This window comes from Coregonus clupeaformis, unplaced genomic scaffold (assembly GCF_020615455.1).
Source record: "Coregonus clupeaformis isolate EN_2021a unplaced genomic scaffold, ASM2061545v1 scaf0059, whole genome shotgun sequence".
NCBI lineage: Eukaryota > Metazoa > Chordata > Actinopteri > Salmoniformes > Salmonidae > Coregonus > Coregonus clupeaformis.
This window is the reverse complement of record NW_025533514.1, coordinates 474,618-493,920: the sequence shown is the minus strand read 5'-3', so window position 1 is coordinate 493,920 and position 19,303 is coordinate 474,618. Positions and strand designations below refer to the sequence as shown.

The 19,303-nt window shown below is 48.9% G+C and overlaps 1 protein-coding gene across 1 annotated transcript; it reads right to left on the bottom strand.

Annotated features, from left to right (window-relative positions):
• Positions 1 to 1,236: 1,236 nt before the first annotated feature.
• On the bottom strand, positions 1,237 to 18,418 carry LOC121571058 (transmembrane protein 184C). The gene is made up of 11 exons (XM_045212882.1): positions 17,470 to 18,418; positions 17,106 to 17,236; positions 16,860 to 16,896; positions 16,199 to 16,404; positions 15,570 to 15,644; positions 13,639 to 13,732; positions 12,690 to 12,802; positions 7,256 to 7,355; positions 6,509 to 6,680; positions 5,347 to 5,421; positions 1,237 to 2,242 (listed from the first exon to the last, which is right to left on the bottom strand). Exons 1-11 carry the CDS (start codon positions 17,584 to 17,586, stop codon positions 1,734 to 1,736), a joined length of 1,629 nt encoding a protein of 542 aa, XP_045068817.1. The 5' UTR covers positions 17,587 to 18,418; the 3' UTR covers positions 1,237 to 1,733.
• Positions 18,419 to 19,303: the final 885 nt, after the last annotated feature.

Sequence of the window (19,303 nt, the reverse complement as noted above, 5' to 3'; positions counted from 1 at the left end):
CTAGTTGTAAATTTGTTGAGGTAATCTGAAGAGATTTCACCCCATTCTTCCTGAAGCACCTCCCACAAATTGGATTGGCTTGATGGGCACTTCTTACATACCATACGGTCAAGCTGCTCCCACAACAGCTCAATAGGGTTGAGATCCGGTGACTGTGCTGGCCTCTCCATTATAGACAGAATACCAGCTGACTGCTTCTTCCCTAAATAGTTCTTGCATAGTTTGGAGCGGTGCTTTGGGTCATTGTCCTGTTGTAGGAGGAAATTGGCTCCAATCAAGCGCCGTCCACAGGGTATGGCATGGCGTTGCAAAATGGAGTGATAGCCTTCCTTCTTCAAGATCCCTTTTACCCTGTACAAATCTCCCACTTTACCACCACCAAAGCACCCCCAGACCATCACATTGCCTCCACCATGCTTGACAGATGGCATCAAGCACTCCTCCAGCATCTTTTCATTTGGTCTGCGTCTCACAAATGTTCTTCTTTGTGATCCGAACACCTGAAACTTCGATTCGTCTGTCCATAACACTTTTTTTCCAATCTTCCTCTGTCCAGTGTCTATGTTCTTTTGCCCATCTTAATCTTTTCTTTTTATTGGCCAGTCTGAGATATGGCTTTTTCTTTGCAACTCTGCCTAGAAGGTCAGCATCCCGGAGTCGCCTCTTCACTGTTGACGTTGAGACTGGTGTTTTGCAGTTACTATTTAATGAAGCTGCCAGCTGAGGACCTGTGAGGCGTCTGTTTCTCAAACTAGACACTCCTTTTTCTATTCTGGTTAGAGCCAGTTTGCGCTGTTCTGTGAAGGGAGAAGTACACAGCGTTGTACGAGATCTTCAGTTTCTTGGCAATTTCTCGAATGGAATAGCCTTCATTTCTCAGAACAAGAATAGACTGACGAGTTTCAAAAGAAAGTTATTTGTTTCTGGCCATTTTGAGCCTGTAATCAAACCCACAATTGCTGATGCTCCAGATACTCAACTAGTCTCAAGAAGGCCAGTTTTATTGCTTCTTTAAATCAGCACAACAGTTTTCAGCTGTGCTAACATAATTGCAAAAGGGTTTTCTAATGATCAATTAGCCTTTTAAAATGATAAACTTGGATTAGCAAACACAACGTGCCATTGGAACACAGGACTGATGGTTGCTGATAATGGGCCTCTGTACACCTATGTAGATATTCCATTATAAATCAGCTGTTTCCAGCTACAATAGCCATTTACAACATTAACAATGTCTACACTGTTATTTTAATGGACAAAAAATGTCTAAGTGACACCAAACTTTTGAACGGTAGTGTATATTAAATGAATGAAACGGATAACGACAAAATACTGTCAACAATAAAATGGCATTGTTATTCAAAAATGGTTAATTCAAAAAATATTAAAACAATAGTAATTATAGTAACGAAACAGAATTACATCACATTAGTATGTCAAACTTGACATTAGTGTTTTATAAACATAATTTATCCAGTTATTTATAATTAATCTATCGTTATGGTACGGAAAATACAACACCAACATGGCTTCTTCTGTGTCCAAACTCTCCTTGGTTCTGATTTTCGACCCTTCTTTCTGAATTGTGCACTTGCTCACTCCCCCTTCAGAAACTCACTCACTAGCTTTAAAAACATTGGTTTGGTGTAAGCCAGCTTGTCTCAGCCAGTCAGGGTGAAGGGGAGGACACACGAAAACAGGAAGGAACACACTCTAGACCAAGAACACGCCTCCTACGTGCTAAAAGTAATGTTACTAGTGATGTCACCAGTAAAGTCACCACTCATTTCACCGGGGACTTCGCTACTGATGTCAATGAGCTCGTGACCAGTGATGTCACCAGTAATGTCACCAACAATGTCACGAGGGACGTCAGCACTGATGTCACTGGGGGCGTCGCCAATCAGGTCACCATCAGAGATGTCACTAATGAAGTCACCACTCGCAGTGATGTCAGCAGAAGTGAGACCAGTGATTTCAACGAGGGCGCCACTGATGTCGGCAGTGGGCGAAGCCTCTGCACCAGTCTCCGATTGTTTCTCCTCGCTGTCCTCGTCCCAATCAGAAGAAGTGAACCCGGCGGGGGCGGAGTAAGAGTGTGGCTTTGGGGTGTGGCCTCGTGACGTGTGGGTGTGGCCTAGCCCCTGGTAGTGACCCGACAGAGGGGAGGTGGGGACCGAGACTGTTTCCGTGACGATGATGTCTTGCTCTGACCCCCCCTGGGACGCGGCCAACAGGAGACCTAATAATAATAATAATAATAATAATAATAAAATTACAAGATAATCTGAATGTGCATAAAATGTTTCAAACATTCAAATAAAATAAATAAATAATAATAATAATGTATTACATTTGTAAATAACTTTTCATTACAAGATTATCTCAAAGTGCATAAAATTATCCAAAATAAAATAAAGAAACTGACTAATAATCAAAATATAACAGATCAGAAATATCAAATCCATAACTGTATGACCAGTGTGTTCAGTGTGTTCAGGACGGCCAGAGAGATCTGTGTGTTCAGTGTGTTAATGATGGCCAGAGAGATCTGTGTGTTCAGTGTGTTAATGATGGCCAGAGAGATCTGTGTGTTCAGTGTGTTCAGGACGGCCAGAGAGATCTGTGTGTTCAGTGTGTTCAGGACGGCCAGAGAGATCTGTGTGTTCAGGACGGCCAGACAGACCTGTGTGTTCAGTGTGTTCAGGACGGCCAGAGAGATCTGTGTGTTCAGTGTGTTCAGGACGGCCAGAGAGATCTGTGTGTTCAGTGTGTTAATGATGGCCAGAGAGATCTGTGTGTTCAGTGTGTTAATGATGGCCAGAGAGATCTGTGTGTTCAGTGTGTTAATGATGGCCAGAGAGACCTGTGTGTTCAGTGTGTTAATGATGGCCAGAGAGATCTGTGTGTTCAGTGTAATACGGCCAGACAGACCTGTGTGTTCAGTGTTTGACGGCCAGAGAGACCTGTGTGTTCAGTGGAATGACGGCCAGACAGACCTGTGTGATCAGGACGGCCAGACAGATCTGTGTGTTCAGGTTAATGACGGCCATACAGACCTGTGTGTTCAGTGTGTTCAGGACGGCCAGACAGACCTGTGTGTTCAGTGTGTTAATGATGGCCAGAGAGATCTGTGTGTTCAGTGTGTTAATGATGGCCAGAGAGATCTGTGTGTTCAGTGTGTTAATGATGGCCAGAGAGATCTGTGTGTTCAGTGTGTTAATGATGGCCAGAGAGACCTGTGTGTTCAGTGTGTTCAGGACGGCCAGAGAGATCTGTGTGTTCAGGACGGCCAGAGAGACCTGTGTGTTCAGTGTGTTCAGGACGGCCAGAGAGATCTGTGTGTTCAGTGTGTTAATGATGGCCAGAGAGATCTGTGTGTTCAGTGTGTTAATGATGGCCAGAGAGATCTGTGTGTTCAGTGTGTTAATGATGGCCAGAGAGATCTGTGTGTTCAGTGTGTTAATGATGGCCAGAGAGACCTGTGTGTTCAGTGTGTTAATGATGGCCAGAGAGATCTGTGTGTTCAGGACGGCCAGACAGACCTGTGTGTTAGGACGGCCAGACAGACCTGTGTGTTCAGGACGGCCAGACAGACCTGTGTGATCAGGACAGCCAGACAGACCTGTGTGTTCAGGACGGCCATACAGACCTGTGTGTTCAGTGTGTTCAGGACGGCCAGACAGACCTGTGTGTTCAGTGTGTTCAGGACGGCCAGACAGACCTGTGTGTTCAGTGTGTTCAGGACGGCCAGACAGACCTGTGTGTTCAGGTTCAGGACGGCCAGACAGACCTGTGTGCTCAGCGTGTTCAGGACGGCCAGACAGACCTGTGTGTTCAGGACGGCCAGACAGACCTGTGTGTTCAGTGTGTTCAGGGACGGCCAGACAGACCTGTGTGTTCAGTGTGTTCAGGACGGCCAGACAGACCTGTGTGTTCAGGACGGCCAGACAGACCTGTGTGTTCAGGATGGCCAGACAGACCTGTGTGTTCAGTGTGTTCAGGACGGCCAGACAGACCTGTGTGTTCAGTGTTCAGGACGGCCAGACAGACCTGTGTGCTCAGCGTGTTCAGGACGGCCAGACAGACCTGTGTGTTCAGGACGGCCAGACAGACCTGTGTGTTCAGTGTGTTCAGGACGGCCAGACAGACCTGTGTGTTCAGTGTGTTCAGGACGGCCAGACAGACCTGTGTGTTCAGGACGGCCAGACAGACCTGTGTGTTCAGTGTGTTCAGGATGGCCAGACAGACCTGTGTGCTCAGCGTGTTCAGGACGGCCAGACAGACCTGTGTGTTCAGTGTGTTCAGGACGGCCAGAGAGATCTGTGTGTTCAGTGTGTTAATGATGGCCAGAGAGACCTGTGTGTTCAGTGTGTTCAGGACGGCCAGAGAGATCTGTGTGTTCAGTGTGTTAATGATGGCCAGAGAGACCTGTGTGTTCAGTGTGTTAATGATGGCCAGAGAGACCTGTGTGTTCAGTGTGTTAATGATGGCCAGAGAGATCTGTGTGTTCAGTGTGTTAATGACGGCCAGAGAGATCTGTGTGTTCAGTGTGTTAATGATGGCCAGAGAGATCTGTGTGTTCAGGACGGCCAGACAGACCTGTGTGTTAGGACGGCCAGACAGACCTGTGTGTTCAGGACGGCCAGACAGACCTGTGTGATCAGGACAGCCAGACAGACCTGTGTGTTCAGGACGGCCATACAGACCTGTGTGTTCAGTGTGTTCAGGACGGCCAGACAGACCTGTGTGTTCAGTGTGTTCAGGACGGCCAGACAGACCTGTGTGTTCAGTGTGTTCAGGACGGCCAGACAGACCTGTGTGTTCAGTGTGTTCAGGACGGCCAGACAGACCTGTGTGCTCAGCGTGTTCAGGACGGCCAGACAGACCTGTGTGTTCAGGACGGCCAGACAGACCTGTGTGTTCAGTGTGTTCAGGACGGCCAGACAGACCTGTGTGTTCAGTGTGTTCAGGACGGCCAGACAGACCTGTGTGTTCAGGACGGCCAGACAGACCTGTGTGTTCAGGATGGCCAGACAGACCTGTGTGTTCAGTGTGTTCAGGACGGCCAGACAGACCTGTGTGTTCAGTGTTCAGGACGGCCAGACAGACCTGTGTGCTCAGCGTGTTCAGGACGGCCAGACAGACCTGTGTGTTCAGGACGGCCAGACAGACCTGTGTGTTCAGTGTGTTCAGGACGGCCAGACAGACCTGTGTGTTCAGTGTGTTCAGGACGGCCAGACAGACCTGTGTGTTCAGGACGGCCAGACAGACCTGTGTGTTCAGTGTGTTCAGGATGGCCAGACAGACCTGTGTGTTCAGTGTGTTCAGGACGGCCAGACAGACCTGTGTGTTCAGTGTGTTCAGGACGGCCAGTGGAGCCAAAGTACATCTTATTGGGTCTGCCCAGGACCGTCCGACCTGAGGGGGGGGAGGGGGCGGTGTTACTACGCAGGGACAGGACCAGGTTAGGGGTAGCTACACACACACACACACAGGTCAGACACACACACAGGTCAGACACACACACAGGTCGAACACGCAGACACAGAGAACACGCAGACACAGAGAACACGCAGACACAGAGAACACGCAGACACAGAGAACACGCAGACACAGAGAACACGCAGACACACACACTTACACAGAGTACACATACAAAGAGAGTACACACAGATCAACCTAGACAGGAGCTGTTGAGGTACAGATCAACCTAGACAGGAACTGTTGAGGTACAGATCAACCTAGACAGGAACTGTTGAGGTACAGATCAACCTAGACAGGAACTGTTGAGGTACAGATCAACCTAGACAGGAACTGTTGAGGTACAGATCAACCTAGACAGGAACTGTTGAGGTACAGATCAACCTAGACAGGAACTGTTGAGGTACAGATCAACCTAGACAGGAACTGTTGAGGTACAGATCAACCTAGACAGGAACTGTTGAGGTACAGATCAACCTAGACAGGAACTGTTGAGGTACAGATCAACCTAGACAGGAACTGTTGAGGTACAGATCAACCTAGACAGGAACTGTTGAGGTACAGATCAACCTAAACAGCAACATTACTTTGACATTGGAGTAACATTGAGCTAACGTTTAGATAGCATCTATCCATTGCTATTGGGTAACATTGAGCTAATGTTTAGTTAGCATCAATCCATTGCTATTGGGTAACATTGAGCTAATGTTTAGTTAGCATCAATCCATTGCTATTGGGTAACATTGAGCTAATGTTTAGTTAGCATCTATCCATTGCTATTGGGTAACATTGAGCTAATGTTTTGTTAGCATCTATCCATTGCTATTGGGTAACATTGAGCTAATGTTTTGTTAGCATCAATCCATTGCTATTGGGTAACATTGAGCTAATGTTTTGTTAGCATCAATCCATTGCTATTGGGTAACATTGAGCTAATGTTTAGTTAGCATCAATCCATTGCTATTGGGTAACATTGAGCTAATGTTGAACATAGTTAAGCATCCTGTGACCCCGGCCTACTCACCTACGTGTTGGACCTGCTCTGAGATGTCTGCTCTGATGTCAGACACGTCCCACATCGCCATGAACGAGTCAAAACAGCTTCCCTCCTCTGCCTCCAGTATGTAGGGTTCATAGGTGAAGGAGTAGTGGTGGGCTATAGCTGCTAGAAACATCTCTACACAGATGATAAAGTCCTGGAGTAGTGAGGGAGAGGGTGAGAGAGGTGGGTTCATAGGTGAAGGAGTAGTGGTGGGCTATAGCTGCTAGAAACATCTCTACACAGATGATAAAGTCCTGGAGTAGTGAGGGAGAGGGTGAGAGAGGGTGAGAGAGGTGGGTTTATACATAAAGCTGTAGTGATGGGCTATAGCTGCTAGAAACATCTCTACACAGATGATAAAGTCCTGGAGTAGTGAGGGAGAGGGTGAGAGAGGTGGGTTTATACATAAAGCTGTAGTGGTGGGCTATAGCTGCTAGAAACATCTCTACACAGATGATAAAGTCCTGGAGTAGTGAGGGAGAGGGTGAGAGAGGGTGAGAGAGGGTGAGAGAGGGTGAGAGAGGTGGGTTTATACTTGTTGTCCAGTGTGTGTGTGTACTTGTTGTCCAGTGTGTGTGTGTACTTGTTGTCCAGTGTGTGTGTGTACTTGTTGTCCAGTGTGTGTGTGTACTTGTTGTCCAGTGTGTGTGTGTACTTGTTGTCCAGTGTGTGTGTGTATTTGTTGTCCGGTGTGTGTGTGTACTTGTTGTCCAGTGTGTGTGTGTGTACCTGTAGTCCGGTGGCTACAGCCTCAACACTGTCCCAGTCCCAGGTGTGTTTATCAGAGATCACTCCGACCTTCACCAGTATAGCTATCAACACTGCCTGCCTGGAGAGATGGAGGGATGGGAGAGAAGGAGGCAGAGAGAGAAGTGGAGAGAGATGGAAAGAGGGAGGGGTAGAGAGTGGAGAGAGATGGAAAGAGGGAGGGGAGAGAGACGGAAAGAGGGAGGGAGAGAGAGTGGAGAGAGACGGAAATAGGGAGGGGTAGAGAGTGGAGAGAGATGGAAAGAGGGAGGGTAGAGAGTGAGAGAGATGGAAAGAGGGAGGGAGAGAGTGGAGAGAGATGGAAAGAGGGAGGGAGAGAGTGGAAAGAGATGGAAAGAGGGAGGGAGAGAGTGGAAAGAGATGGAAAGAGAGTGGAGAGAGATGGAAAGAGGGAGGGTAGAGAGTGGAGAGAGATGGAAAGAGGGAGGGAGAGAGTGGAGAGAGATGGAAAGAGGGAGGGAGAGAGTGGAGAGAGGTGGAAAGAGGGAGGGAGAGAGAGTGGAGAGAGATGGAAAGAGGGAGGGAGAGAGTGGAGAGAGATGGAAAGAGGGAGGGGAGAGAGTGGAGAGAGATGGAAAGAGGGAGGGAGAGAGTGGAGAGAGATGGAAAGAGGGAGGGAGAGAGAGTGGAGAGAGATGGAAAGAGGGAGGGAGAGAGAGTGGAGAGAGATGGAAAGAGGGAGGAGAGAGTGGAGAGAGATGGAAAGAGGGAGGGAGAGAGTGGAGAGAGATGGAAAGAGGGAGGGGAGAGTGGAGAGAGATGGAAAGAGGGAGGGAGAGAGAGTGGAGAGAGGTGGAAAGAGGGAGGGGAAGAGAGTGGAGAGAGATGGAAAGAGGGAGGAGAGAGAGGAGAGAGGTGGAAAGAGGGAGGGAGAGAGGAGTGAGATGGAAAGAGGGAGGGAGAGAGAGTGGAGAGAGGTGGAAAGAGGGAGGGAGAGAGGAGTGAGATGGAAAGAGGGAGGGAGAGAGAGTGGAGAGAGATGGAAAGAGGGAGGGAGAGAGAGTGGAGAGAGATGGAAAGAGGGAGGGAGAGAGTGGAAAGAGATGGAAAGAGGGAGGAGAGAGTGGAGAGATGGAAAGAGGGAGGGAGAGAGAGAGTGAAGAGATTGAAAGAGGGAGGGAGAGAGAGTGGAGAGAGGTGGAAAGAGGGAGGGAGAGAGTGGAGAGAGACGGAAAGAGGGGGGAGAGAGTGGAAAGAGATGGAAAGAGGGAGGAAGAGAGAGTGGAGAGAGATGGAAAGAGGGAGGGGGAGAGAGTGGAGAGAGGTGGAAAGAGGGAGGGAGAGAGTGGAGAGAGACGGAAAGAGGGAGGGAGAGAGTGGAAAGAGATGGAAAGAGGGAGGGGGAGAGAGTGAGAGAGATGGAAAGAGGGAGGGGGAGAGAGTGGAGAGAGATGGAAAGAGGGAGGGAAGAGAGTGGAGAGAGATGGAAAGAAGGAGGGGGAAAGAGATGGAAAGAGGGAGGGGAAGAGAGTGGAGAGAGATGGAAAGAGGGAGGGAAGAGAGTGGAGAGAGATGGAAAGAGGGAGGGAGAGAGAGTGGAGAGAGGTGGAAAGAGGAGGGGAAGAGAGTGGAGAGAGGTGGAAAGAGGGAGGAGAGAGTGAGAGAGACGGAAAGAGGGAGGGAGAGAGTGGAAAGAGATGGAAAGAGGGAGGGAGAGAGTGGAGAGAGACGGAAAGAGGGAGGGAGAGAGTGGAGAGAGATGGAAAGAGGGAGGGGAGAGAGATGGAAAGAGGGAGGGGAAGAGAGTGGAGAGAGATGGAAAGAAGGAGGGGGAAAGAGATGGAAAGAGGGAGGGGAAGAGAGTGGAGAGAGATGGAAAGAGGGAGGGAGAGAGAGTGGAGAGAGATGGAAAGAGGGAGGGAGAGAGAGTGGAGAGAGGTGGAAAGAGGGAGGGAGAGAGAGTGGAGAGAGATGGAAAGAAGGAGGGGGAAAAGAGATGGAAAGAGATGGAAAGAGGGAGGGGGGAGAGAGTGGAGAGAGATGGAAAGAGGGAGGGGGAGAGAGTGGAGAGAGATGGAAAGAGGGAGGGGAAGAGAGTGGAGAGAGATGGAAAGAGGGAGGGGGAGAGAGTGGAGAGAGATGGAAAGAGGGAGGGAGAGGAGAGAGATGGAAAGAGGGAGGGAGAGAGAGGAGAGAGATGGAAAGAGGGAGGGAGAGAGAGGAGAGAGATGGAAAGAGGGAGGGGGAGAGAGGAGAGAGATGGAAAGAGGGAGGGGAAGAGAGTGGAGAGAGATGGAAAGAGGGAGGGGAAGAGAGTGGAGAGAGATGGAAAGAAGGAGGGGAAGAGAGTGGAGAGAGATGGAAAGAGGGAGGGGAAGAGAGTGGAGAGAGGTGGAAAGAGGGAGGGAGAGAGTGAGAGAGATGGAAAGAGGGAGGGAGAGAGTGAGAGAGATGGAAAGAAGGAGGGAGAGAGTGGAGAGAGGTGGAAAGAGGGAGGGAGAGAGTGGAGAGAGATGGAAAGAGGGAGGGAGAGAGTGGAGAGAGATGGAAAGAAGGAGGGAGAGAGTGGAGAGAGGTGGAAAGAGGGAGGGAGAGAGAGGAGAGAGATGGAAAGAGGGAGGGAGAGAGAGTGAGAGAGATGGAAAGAGGGAGGGAGAGAGTGGAGAGAGATGGAAAGAGGAGGGGAGAGAGTGAGAGAGATGGAAAGAGGGAGGGAGAGAGTGGAGAGAGATGGAAAGAGGGAGGGAGAGAGAGTGGAGAGAGGTGGAAAGAGGGAGGGGAAGAGAGTGGAGAGAGATGGAAAGAGGGAGGGAGAGAGAGTGGAGAGAGGTGGAAAGAGGGAGGGAGAGAGGAGTGAGATGGAAAGAGGGAGGGAGAGAGAGTGAGAGAGGTGGAAAAAGGGAGGGAGAGAGAGTGGAGAGAGACGGAAATAGGGAGGGGTAGAGAGTGGAGAGAGATGGAAAGAGGGAGGGGTAGAGAGTGGAGAGAGATGGAAAGAGGGAGGGGTAGAGAGTGGAGAGAGATGGAAAGAGGGAGGGAGAGAGTGGAAAGAGATGGAAAGAGGGAGGGAGAGAGTGGAAAGAGATGGAAAGAGAGTGGAGAGAGATGGAAAGAGGGAGGGGTAGAGAGTGGAGAGAGATGGAAAGAGGGAGGGAGAGAGTGGAGAGAGATGGAAAGAGGGAGGGAGAGAGAGTGGAGAGAGGTGGAAAGAGGGAGGAGAGAGAGTGGAGAGAGATGGAAAGAGGGAGGGAGAGAGTGGAGAGAGATGGAAAGAGGGAGGGGAGAGAGTGGAGAGAGATGGAAAGAGGGAGGGAGAGAGTGGAGAGAGATGGAAAGAGGGAGGGAGAGAGAGTGGAGAGAGATGGAAAGAGGGAGGGAGAGAGAGTGGAGAGAGATGGAAAGAGGGAGGGAGAGAGTGGAGAGAGATGGAAAGAGGGAGGGGAGAGAGTGGAGAGAGATGGAAAGAGGGAGGGAGAGAGTGGAGAGAGATGGAAAGAGGGAGGGAGAGAGAGTGGAGAGAGGTGGAAAGAGGGAGGGGAAGAGAGTGGAGAGAGATGGAAAGAGGGAGGGAGAGAGAGTGGAGAGAGGTGGAAAGAGGGAGGGAGAGAGGAGTGAGATGGAAAGAGGGAGGGAGAGAGAGTGGAGAGAGGTGGAAAGAGGGAGGGAGAGAGGAGGAGATGGAAAGAGGGAGGGAGAGAGAGTGGAGAGAGATGGAAAGAGGGAGGGAGAGAGAGTGGAGAGAGATGGAAAGAGGGAGGGAGAGAGTGGAAAGAGATGGAAAGAGGGAGGGAGAGAGTGGAGAGATGGAAAGAGGGAGGGAGAGAGAGAGTGGAAAGAGATTGAAAGAGGGAGGGAGAGAGAGTGGAGAGAGGTGGAAAGAGGGAGGGAGAGAGTGGAGAGAGACGGAAAGAGGGGGGGAGAGAGTGGAAAGAGATGGAAAGAGGGAGGAAGAGAGAGTGGAGAGAGATGGAAAGAGGGAGGGGGAGAGAGTGGAGAGAGGTGGAAAGAGGGAGGGAGAGAGTGGAGAGAGACGGAAAGAGGGAGGGAGAGAGTGGAAAGAGATGGAAAGAGGGAGGGGGAGAGAGTGGAGAGAGATGGAAAGAGGGAGGGGGAGAGAGTGGAGAGAGATGGAAAGAGGGAGGGGAAGAGAGTGGAGAGAGATGGAAAGAAGGAGGGGGAAAGAGATGGAAAGAGGGAGGGGAAGAGAGTGGAGAGAGATGGAAAGAGGGAGGGGAAGAGAGTGGAGAGAGATGGAAAGAGGGAGGGAGAGAGAGTGGAGAGAGGTGGAAAGAGGGAGGGGAAGAGAGTGGAGAGAGGTGGAAAGAGGGAGGGAGAGAGTGGAGAGAGACGGAAAGAGGGAGGGAGAGAGTGGAGAGAGATGGAAAGAGGGAGGGAGAGAGTGGAGAGAGACGGAAAGAGGGAGGGAGAGAGTGGAGAGAGATGGAAAGAGGGAGGGGAGAGAGATGGAAAGAGGGAGGGGAAGAGAGTGGAGAGAGATGGAAAGAAGGAGGGGGAAAGAGATGGAAAGAGGGAGGGGAAGAGAGTGGAGAGAGATGGAAAGAGGGAGGGGAAGAGAGTGGAGAGAGATGGAAAGAGGGAGGGAGAGAGAGTGGAGAGAGGTGGAAAGAGGGAGGGAGAGAGAGTGGAGAGAGATGGAAAGAAGGAGGGGGAAAGAGATGGAAAGAGATGGAAAGAGGGAGGGGGAGAGAGTGGAGAGAGATGGAAAGAGGGAGGGGGAGAGAGTGGAGAGAGATGGAAAGAGGGAGGGGAAGAGAGTGGAGAGAGATGGAAAGAGGAGGGGGAGAGAGTGGAGAGAGATGGAAAGAGGGAGGAGAGGAGAGAGATGGAAAGAGGGAGGGAGAGAGAGGAGAGAGATGGAAAGAGGGAGGGAGAGAGGAGAGAGATGGAAAGAGGGAGGGGAGAGAGGAGAGAGATGGAAAGAGGGAGGGGAAGAGAGTGAGAGAGATGGAAAGAGGGAGGGGAAGAGAGTGGAGAGAGATGGAAAGAAGGAGGGGAAGAGAGTGGAGAGAGATGGAAAGAGGGAGGGGAAGAGAGTGGAGAGAGGTGGAAAGAGGGAGGGAGAGAGTGGAGAGAGATGGAAAGAGGGAGGGAGAGAGTGGAGAGAGATGGAAAGAAGGAGGGAGAGAGTGGAGAGAGGTGGAAAGAGGGAGGAGAGAGTGAGAGAGATGGAAAGAGGGAGGGAGAGAGTGGAGAGAGATGGAAAGAAGGAGGGAGAGAGTGGAGAGAGGTGGAAAGAGGGAGGGAGAGAGAGGAGAGAGATGGAAAGAGGGAGGGAGAGAGAGTGGAGAGAGATGGAAAGAGGGAGGGGAAGAGAGTGGAGAGAGACGGAAAGAGGGAGAGAGAGAGAATTGTTCATCCTTTTGTTGTGGTAACCAGGCATAACACTAAGCAACCGTCAGAAAAAGACGCATTCCTCCCTCCATCCCTCTCTTACCAGAAGGAGACAAAGACGACCATTTTAACACAGAGGAACTTCCCAACAGGTCTAATCTGACTCAGTTCCTCCTTCAAGGCCTTATACAGGAGCACCAGGCAATACATGGCAAACTGGAGAGAGAGAGAGAGGGAGAGGGAGAGGGAGAGGGAGAGGGAGAGGGAGAGGGAGAGGGAGAGGGAGAGGGAGAGAGAGATAGAGGGAGAGGGAGAGGGACAGAGAGAGAGAGAGAGAGAGAGAGAGAGAGAGACAGAGAGAGGGGGAGAGAGAGAGAGAGAGAGAGAGACAGAGAGAGGGGGAGAGGGAGAGAGAGCGAGAGAGACAGAGAGAGAGAGAGAGAGAGAGAGAGAGAGAGAGAGAGAGAGAGAGAGAGAGAGAGAGAGAGAGAGAGAGAGAGAGAGAGAGAGAGAGAGAGAGAGAGAGAGAGAGAGAGAGGGGGAGAGGGAGAGAGAGAGAGAGCGACAGAGAGAGGGGGAGAGGGAGAGAGAGCGAGAGAGAGACAGAGAGAGAGGGAGAGAAAGGGGATAATACAAGTAAACTGAGCACTGTATGTAATTCTGGGTAATTTGTGGTAGTAGCCAAATTGCCCTTTGAGGACTATAAAGTTAAGGGCTACATTCCAAAGCTTTTAAATGCATGAGGTGTATTTCAGGGTAGAGAATCAGAATTCAGCCAAGATCTACTGAAGATCTACTGAATTTGAGTGCAGGTAAAACATTGGATTTTTTACTGAATAGTGTAAAGTCCAGGTGTGTGTGTTCTCACCAGTTGAGAGATATTGTTGACTATGACCAGGTGTGTGTGTTCTCACCAGTTGAGAGATATTGTTGACTATGACCAGGTGTGTGTGTTCTCACCAGTTGAGAGATATTGTTGACTATGACCAGGTGTGTGTGTTCTCACCAGTTGAGAGATATTGTTGACTATGACCAGGTGTGTGTGTTCTCACCAGTTGAGAGATATTGTTGACTATGACCAGGTAGGTCCAGGCGTTCCTATTGCTGAAGTTTCCCTCATCATACACACCACACAACTGACAGACACTACACAGAGAGAGAGAGGGGTAGAGAGAGAGAGAGGGGGGAGAAAGAGAGAGGGAGGTAGTGAGAGAGAGAGAGAGAGGTAGAGAGAGAGGGGGGAGAAAGAGAGAGGGAGGTAGAGAGAGAGGGGGAGAAAGAGAGAGGGAGGTAGAGAGAGAGGGGGGAGAAAGAGAGGGAGGTAGAGAGAGAGAAGGGGGAGAAAGAGACAGGGAGGTAGAGAGAGAGAGGGGATCAGAAAAACATAATAACCTGATAAACCTTTCCTATATGTCTCTATGTTGTAATGTATGATATATATATATATATATATATATATGCAGTTGAAGTCGGAAGTTTACATACACCTTAGCCAAATACATTTAAACTCAGTTTATCACAATTCCTGACATTTAATCCTAATAAGAATTCCCTGTTTTAGGTCAGTTAGGATCACCACTTTTGGATCCATTTGCGACCAAGCTTTAACTTCCTGACTGATGTCTTGAGATGTTGCTTCAATATATCCACATAATTTTCCTTCCTCATGATGCCATCTATTTTGTGAAGTGCACCAGTCCCTCCTGCAGCAAAGCACCCCCACAGCATGATGCTGCCACCCCTGTGCTTCACGGTTGGGATGGTGTTCTTCAGCTTGCAAGCGTCCCCCTTTTTCCTCCAAACATAACGATGGTCATTATGGCCAAACAGTTCTATTTTTGTTTCATCAGACCAGAGGACATTTCTCCAAAAAGTAAGATATTTTTCCCCATGTGCAGTTACAAACCGTAGTCTGGCTTTTTAATGGCGGTTTTGGAGCAGTGGCTTCTTCCTTGCTGAGCGGCCTTTCAGGTTATGTCGATATAGGACTTGTTTTACTGTGGATATAGATACTTTTGTACCGGTTTCCTCCAGCATCTTCACAAGGTCCTTTGCTGTTGTTCTGAGATTGATTTGCACTTTTCGCACCAAAGTACGTTCATCTCTAGGAGACAGAACGCGTCTCCTTCCTGAGCGGTATGACGGCTGCGTGGTCCCATGGTGTTTATACTTGCGTACTATTGTTTGTACAGATGAATGTGGTACCTTCAGGCATTTGGAAATTGCTCCCAAGGATGAACCAGACTTGTGGAGGTCTACAATTTTTTTTCTGAGGTCTTGGCTGATTTCTTTTGATGTTCCCATGATGTCAAGCAAAGAGGCACTGAGTTTGAAGGTAGGCCTTGAAATACATCCACAAGTACACCTCCAATTGACTCAAATTATGTCAATTAGCCTATCAGAAGCTTCTAAAGCCATGACATCATTTTCTGGAATTTTCCAAGCTGTTTAAAGGCAGTCAACTTAGTGTATGTAAACTTCTGACCCACTGGAATTGTGATACAGTGAATTATAAATTAAATAATCTGTCTGTAAACAATTGTTGGAAAAATTACTTGTGTCATGCACAAAGTAGATGTCCTAACCGACTTGCCAAAACTATAGTTTGTTAACAAGAAATTTGTGGAGTGGTTGAAAAACGAGTTTTAATGACTCCAACCTAAGTGTATGTAAACTTCCGACTTCAACTGTATGTATATATATATATATATATATATATATATATATATATATATATATATATATATATATATATATATATATAAACAGTACCAGTCAAAAGTTTGGACACCTACTCATTCAAGGGTTTTTCTTTATTTTTACTATTTTCTACATTGTAGAATAATAGTGAAGACATCAAAACTATGAAATAACACAGATGGAATCATGTAGTAACCAAAAAAAGTGTCAAACAAATCAAAATATATTTTATATTTGTTGTTTTTTTCATTCCTGGTTACTTCCTGGTTAGTGCCGTACTTACAGTGCTATCACCGTAGTTACGGGCCTGACGACGGTGTACTGTAGAACCCCCAGTTTACAGCGGAACAACAACACCCTGACAGAGGAGAGACAAACAATCACAACCATCAATCAGTCACACCCATCAGCCAATCAATCAATCACAACCAACCATCAATCAGTCAATCAAGACATTGTATTCATGTTCATCCATCACAACTCCATCACCCTCTTCCTCCCTCCCTCCCTCCCTCCATCCCACAATCACTCACTCCAACTCTCCCCTCCCTCCCTCCCTCTCCCTCCTCCCTCCCTCCCTCCCTCCCTCCCCCCCTCCCTCCCTCCCTCCCTCTCCTCCCTCCCTCCCTCCCTCTCCTCCCTCCCTCCCTCTCTCCCCCTCCCTACCTCCCCTCCCTCCCTCCCTCCCTCCCTCCCTCCCTCCATCCCACTATCACTCACTCCAACTCTCCCCTCCCTCCCTCCCTCCCTCCCTCCCTCCCTCCCTCCCTCCCTCCCTCCCTCCCTCCCTCCCTCCCTCCCTCCCTCCCTCTCCCCCTCCCCCTCCCTCCCTCTCCCCCCTCCCTCCTCCCTCCCTCCCTCCCTCTCCTCCCTCCCTCCCTCCTCCCCTCCCTCCCTCCCTCCCTAACTCACTCTCCCATAGCCCAGGGTGGACAGCAGCATAGAGGTGGTAGATGTCTCTGTTGTTCCTGAACCTCTAGCATCAACACCAAACTGGGGTACTGGTTAGAGAGGTAGTTTAACAGGAAGATGAGGAAGTTGTAAATGACGTATGCCTCGTAACACTCTCTACACGTGTCTACGTAGATGGCTATCCTGGGGTAGCGCAGCGCGATCCACTAGAGAAGAAGAAGAAGATGATGTCCAAGGGAAGGAGGGGGAGAGGAGGGGGAGAGGAAGACAGTTTAATTGATAGATGGGGAACGACCTAATGAAATGTGTCCATTATTTTCAACCAGCACATATTGATTGATGGAGTGACCATTGTAAAGAAATAGTCTGTGTGTGTGTGTGTGTGTGTGCGTGTGCGTGTGCTGACTCTGCTATTTGAGCAGCCCAGTCTTGTGACAACACCACACCGTCCTCAATTAGTCCTGTTACCATAGAGACATGGAGGTCTGAATAGAACTTAGAATGTTCAGCCATTCCAGAACCTTATGAACCAATGGAATGTCTGACTCTGTGTTCTAGTCTCGTGTTCCATAGTTTTACTCTGCAGTGCGAGGTCTTAAACCAGATAGATATGTTATAGCAGTATTATTATAATAAAATGGTAATAATAGTTTCCCCTTACACTGTCCAGACTGTAGATGGGTACCATCCATAGGATCCTGTAAAAACACAACAGAGAATATCAGTGGTACCTGGTCTCCTACATTTAGAAATAGTTCCTACCTGATAATAGGTTTATGTAGCTAAGGCTGTGTGTAGTGTACCAGGTGTGTACCAGGTGTGTTCCTACCTGATAATAGGTTTCTGTAGCTCCGGCTGTGTGTAGTGTACCAGGTGTGTACCAGGTGTGTACCTGGTGTGTTCCTACCTGATAATAGGTTTCTGTAGCTCCGGCTGTGTGTAGTGTACCAGGTGCTGCAGGATGCCCCACAGAGAGATAGGGATGGTCATGAACACAAACACTCCAGCTATGAACCAGGCTTTACTGTGGGTCCCCACCTGAAACACAGACCAAGTTTAACTACATAACCATGCTTTACTAGGAGATACCGTTTATAAATGAACACATTAGCGCAACAACAGCATCTATACAATAACAATCATACAGGGGTTGCTGAGGAGAGAATAACACAACGAAGTATTTTGACGGGTGCGCTATTATAGGCTAACAGATGTGACAGCAACAGTTACTCCTAATATGAAAGTCAGATCTTGGCGTTGTTCTATCTCACCTCCGACTTCTGTAGTTCCCAGACACACAGCGGTAGAACAACGAGCAGCAGGGCTACGTAAAGACACACCACGAGAGGCCTAATCCACCGTCTCCAGTTCCCACACGTACACGGCATGATTCCGTTCGGTTCGCTTCCTTTCGGGTCAGTTCAGTTTAGTTCGCTTCTGTTGTGGTTATGTTCGGGTTTAAAACTAGGCGGGAATGGGATGGGATGGGGTGGGTGTTGGCTACAGGCTATATCTACTGTAGCTGTTTCCTAAACACAACGCTGTGACACTAAAGGCTACTTCCACTGCGTGTCAATGTTTATTTACAAAATAACAGAAATGATTACGTCAATAGCCTACACTCCCGTGTTAAACCTAGGGCTGGACAAGCACCCTTCAGTTATTGCTGTAACATTGTCTTTACCTAATCATGGGTAACCGAAGCTTTTCTAAAATAGACATCCTCTGTCCCTGCCTTGTAGCCAAGCAACGCTGCGTTTCATCCATTCAGTTCAGGAGAGCTTCTTCTTCATCTTCTAGACTCACCACTGGAAGAAAATCAAGAGAATAAACCGACTACTGCGTCCGAGATGATTTGGTCGCGACACGGAACGGAAATTGATAACTGTGTCATATAATAAACGCGTGCCGTTCTATGTTGACGCCCACATCACAAAAAAACGTCAAACCGTTATAGAGATCCTTCTAGCTCCGGTCCAGGGCGTTAACTGCCTGTTACGCCTCACGTCCACCGAATGCAGTGTCATTCATTGTCAACGGAGTGTCATTCATTGTCAACGGAGAAGTCCGCAACGCTACATTGAAGGGTGCCGCACTAGGCTGCGGTGCGTTTCTGTGTACCGCATGCGTTTAATATTTTCAACTCGTGCGTTGCTTTACCGCGCAGAGGTATAAACGGAAGTACACACACAGACTCCAACTAGCTAGCTTTTAACTGGCTGAAAATTGAAGCACATGTGCGTCAAGTAAGGAAAATGCGGCCTAGACATCCAGCAAAACAAAACACACGTGCATCTGGTGGACCTCGGGCATTACTCTAGTTTGGTGGTGGATGAATGCGCAGTGACGCCGTGAACCAGAGCTACCATCCTTCTAGCATCATTAGGGCAGGTGGTCAGTTCAGTTACCCCATATGTGAACAGGGAGGGACGGGAAAACAAAACAACACTAGTGGATCATTTTAATAATAAATCCCTCACATTGTGGTGTGTTTCCAACACAATCTCAGTTGATAGAACCTACCTGCTACCTGGTTCGGTCGGTAGTGACAGCTAGATATTGGCATCGTTTATTATTGGTACGGGAAATAAAATCCTCAAGTGTTCATCCATGGCCACTAAATGTCGCTACGGAGCTACCCCATCTCTGTCCATGGGACGGCGCACAATTGGCCCAGTGGCGTCCAGGGTAGGGGAGGGAATAGCCGGAAGGGATGTTGCTCAGTTGGTAAAGCATGGCGTTTGCAATGCCAGGGTTGTGGGTTCGATTCCCACGGGGGGCCAGTATGAAAATAAAAAAATAATGTATGCACTCACTAACTGTAAGTAGCTCTGGATAAGAGCGTCTGCTAAATGACGTAAATGTAAAATGTCCCCCTCTTTCTTTCATCTCTCCCTCCCTCTGTTCGGGTTAGTCCATATCAGGTTGTCACGCCAACACGTCTAACATCTGTCCCGTCTCCTAGGTAACCCTGGTTGTGACCTCATCGGTGACTTGGGGAAACGTGTGCTCTGTCTCTGTGTACTGGCCAGACACAAACCACCACAGTTAAGGTACATAATGCCTGGACATCAAATCAAATCACATTTTATTTGCCACATGCGC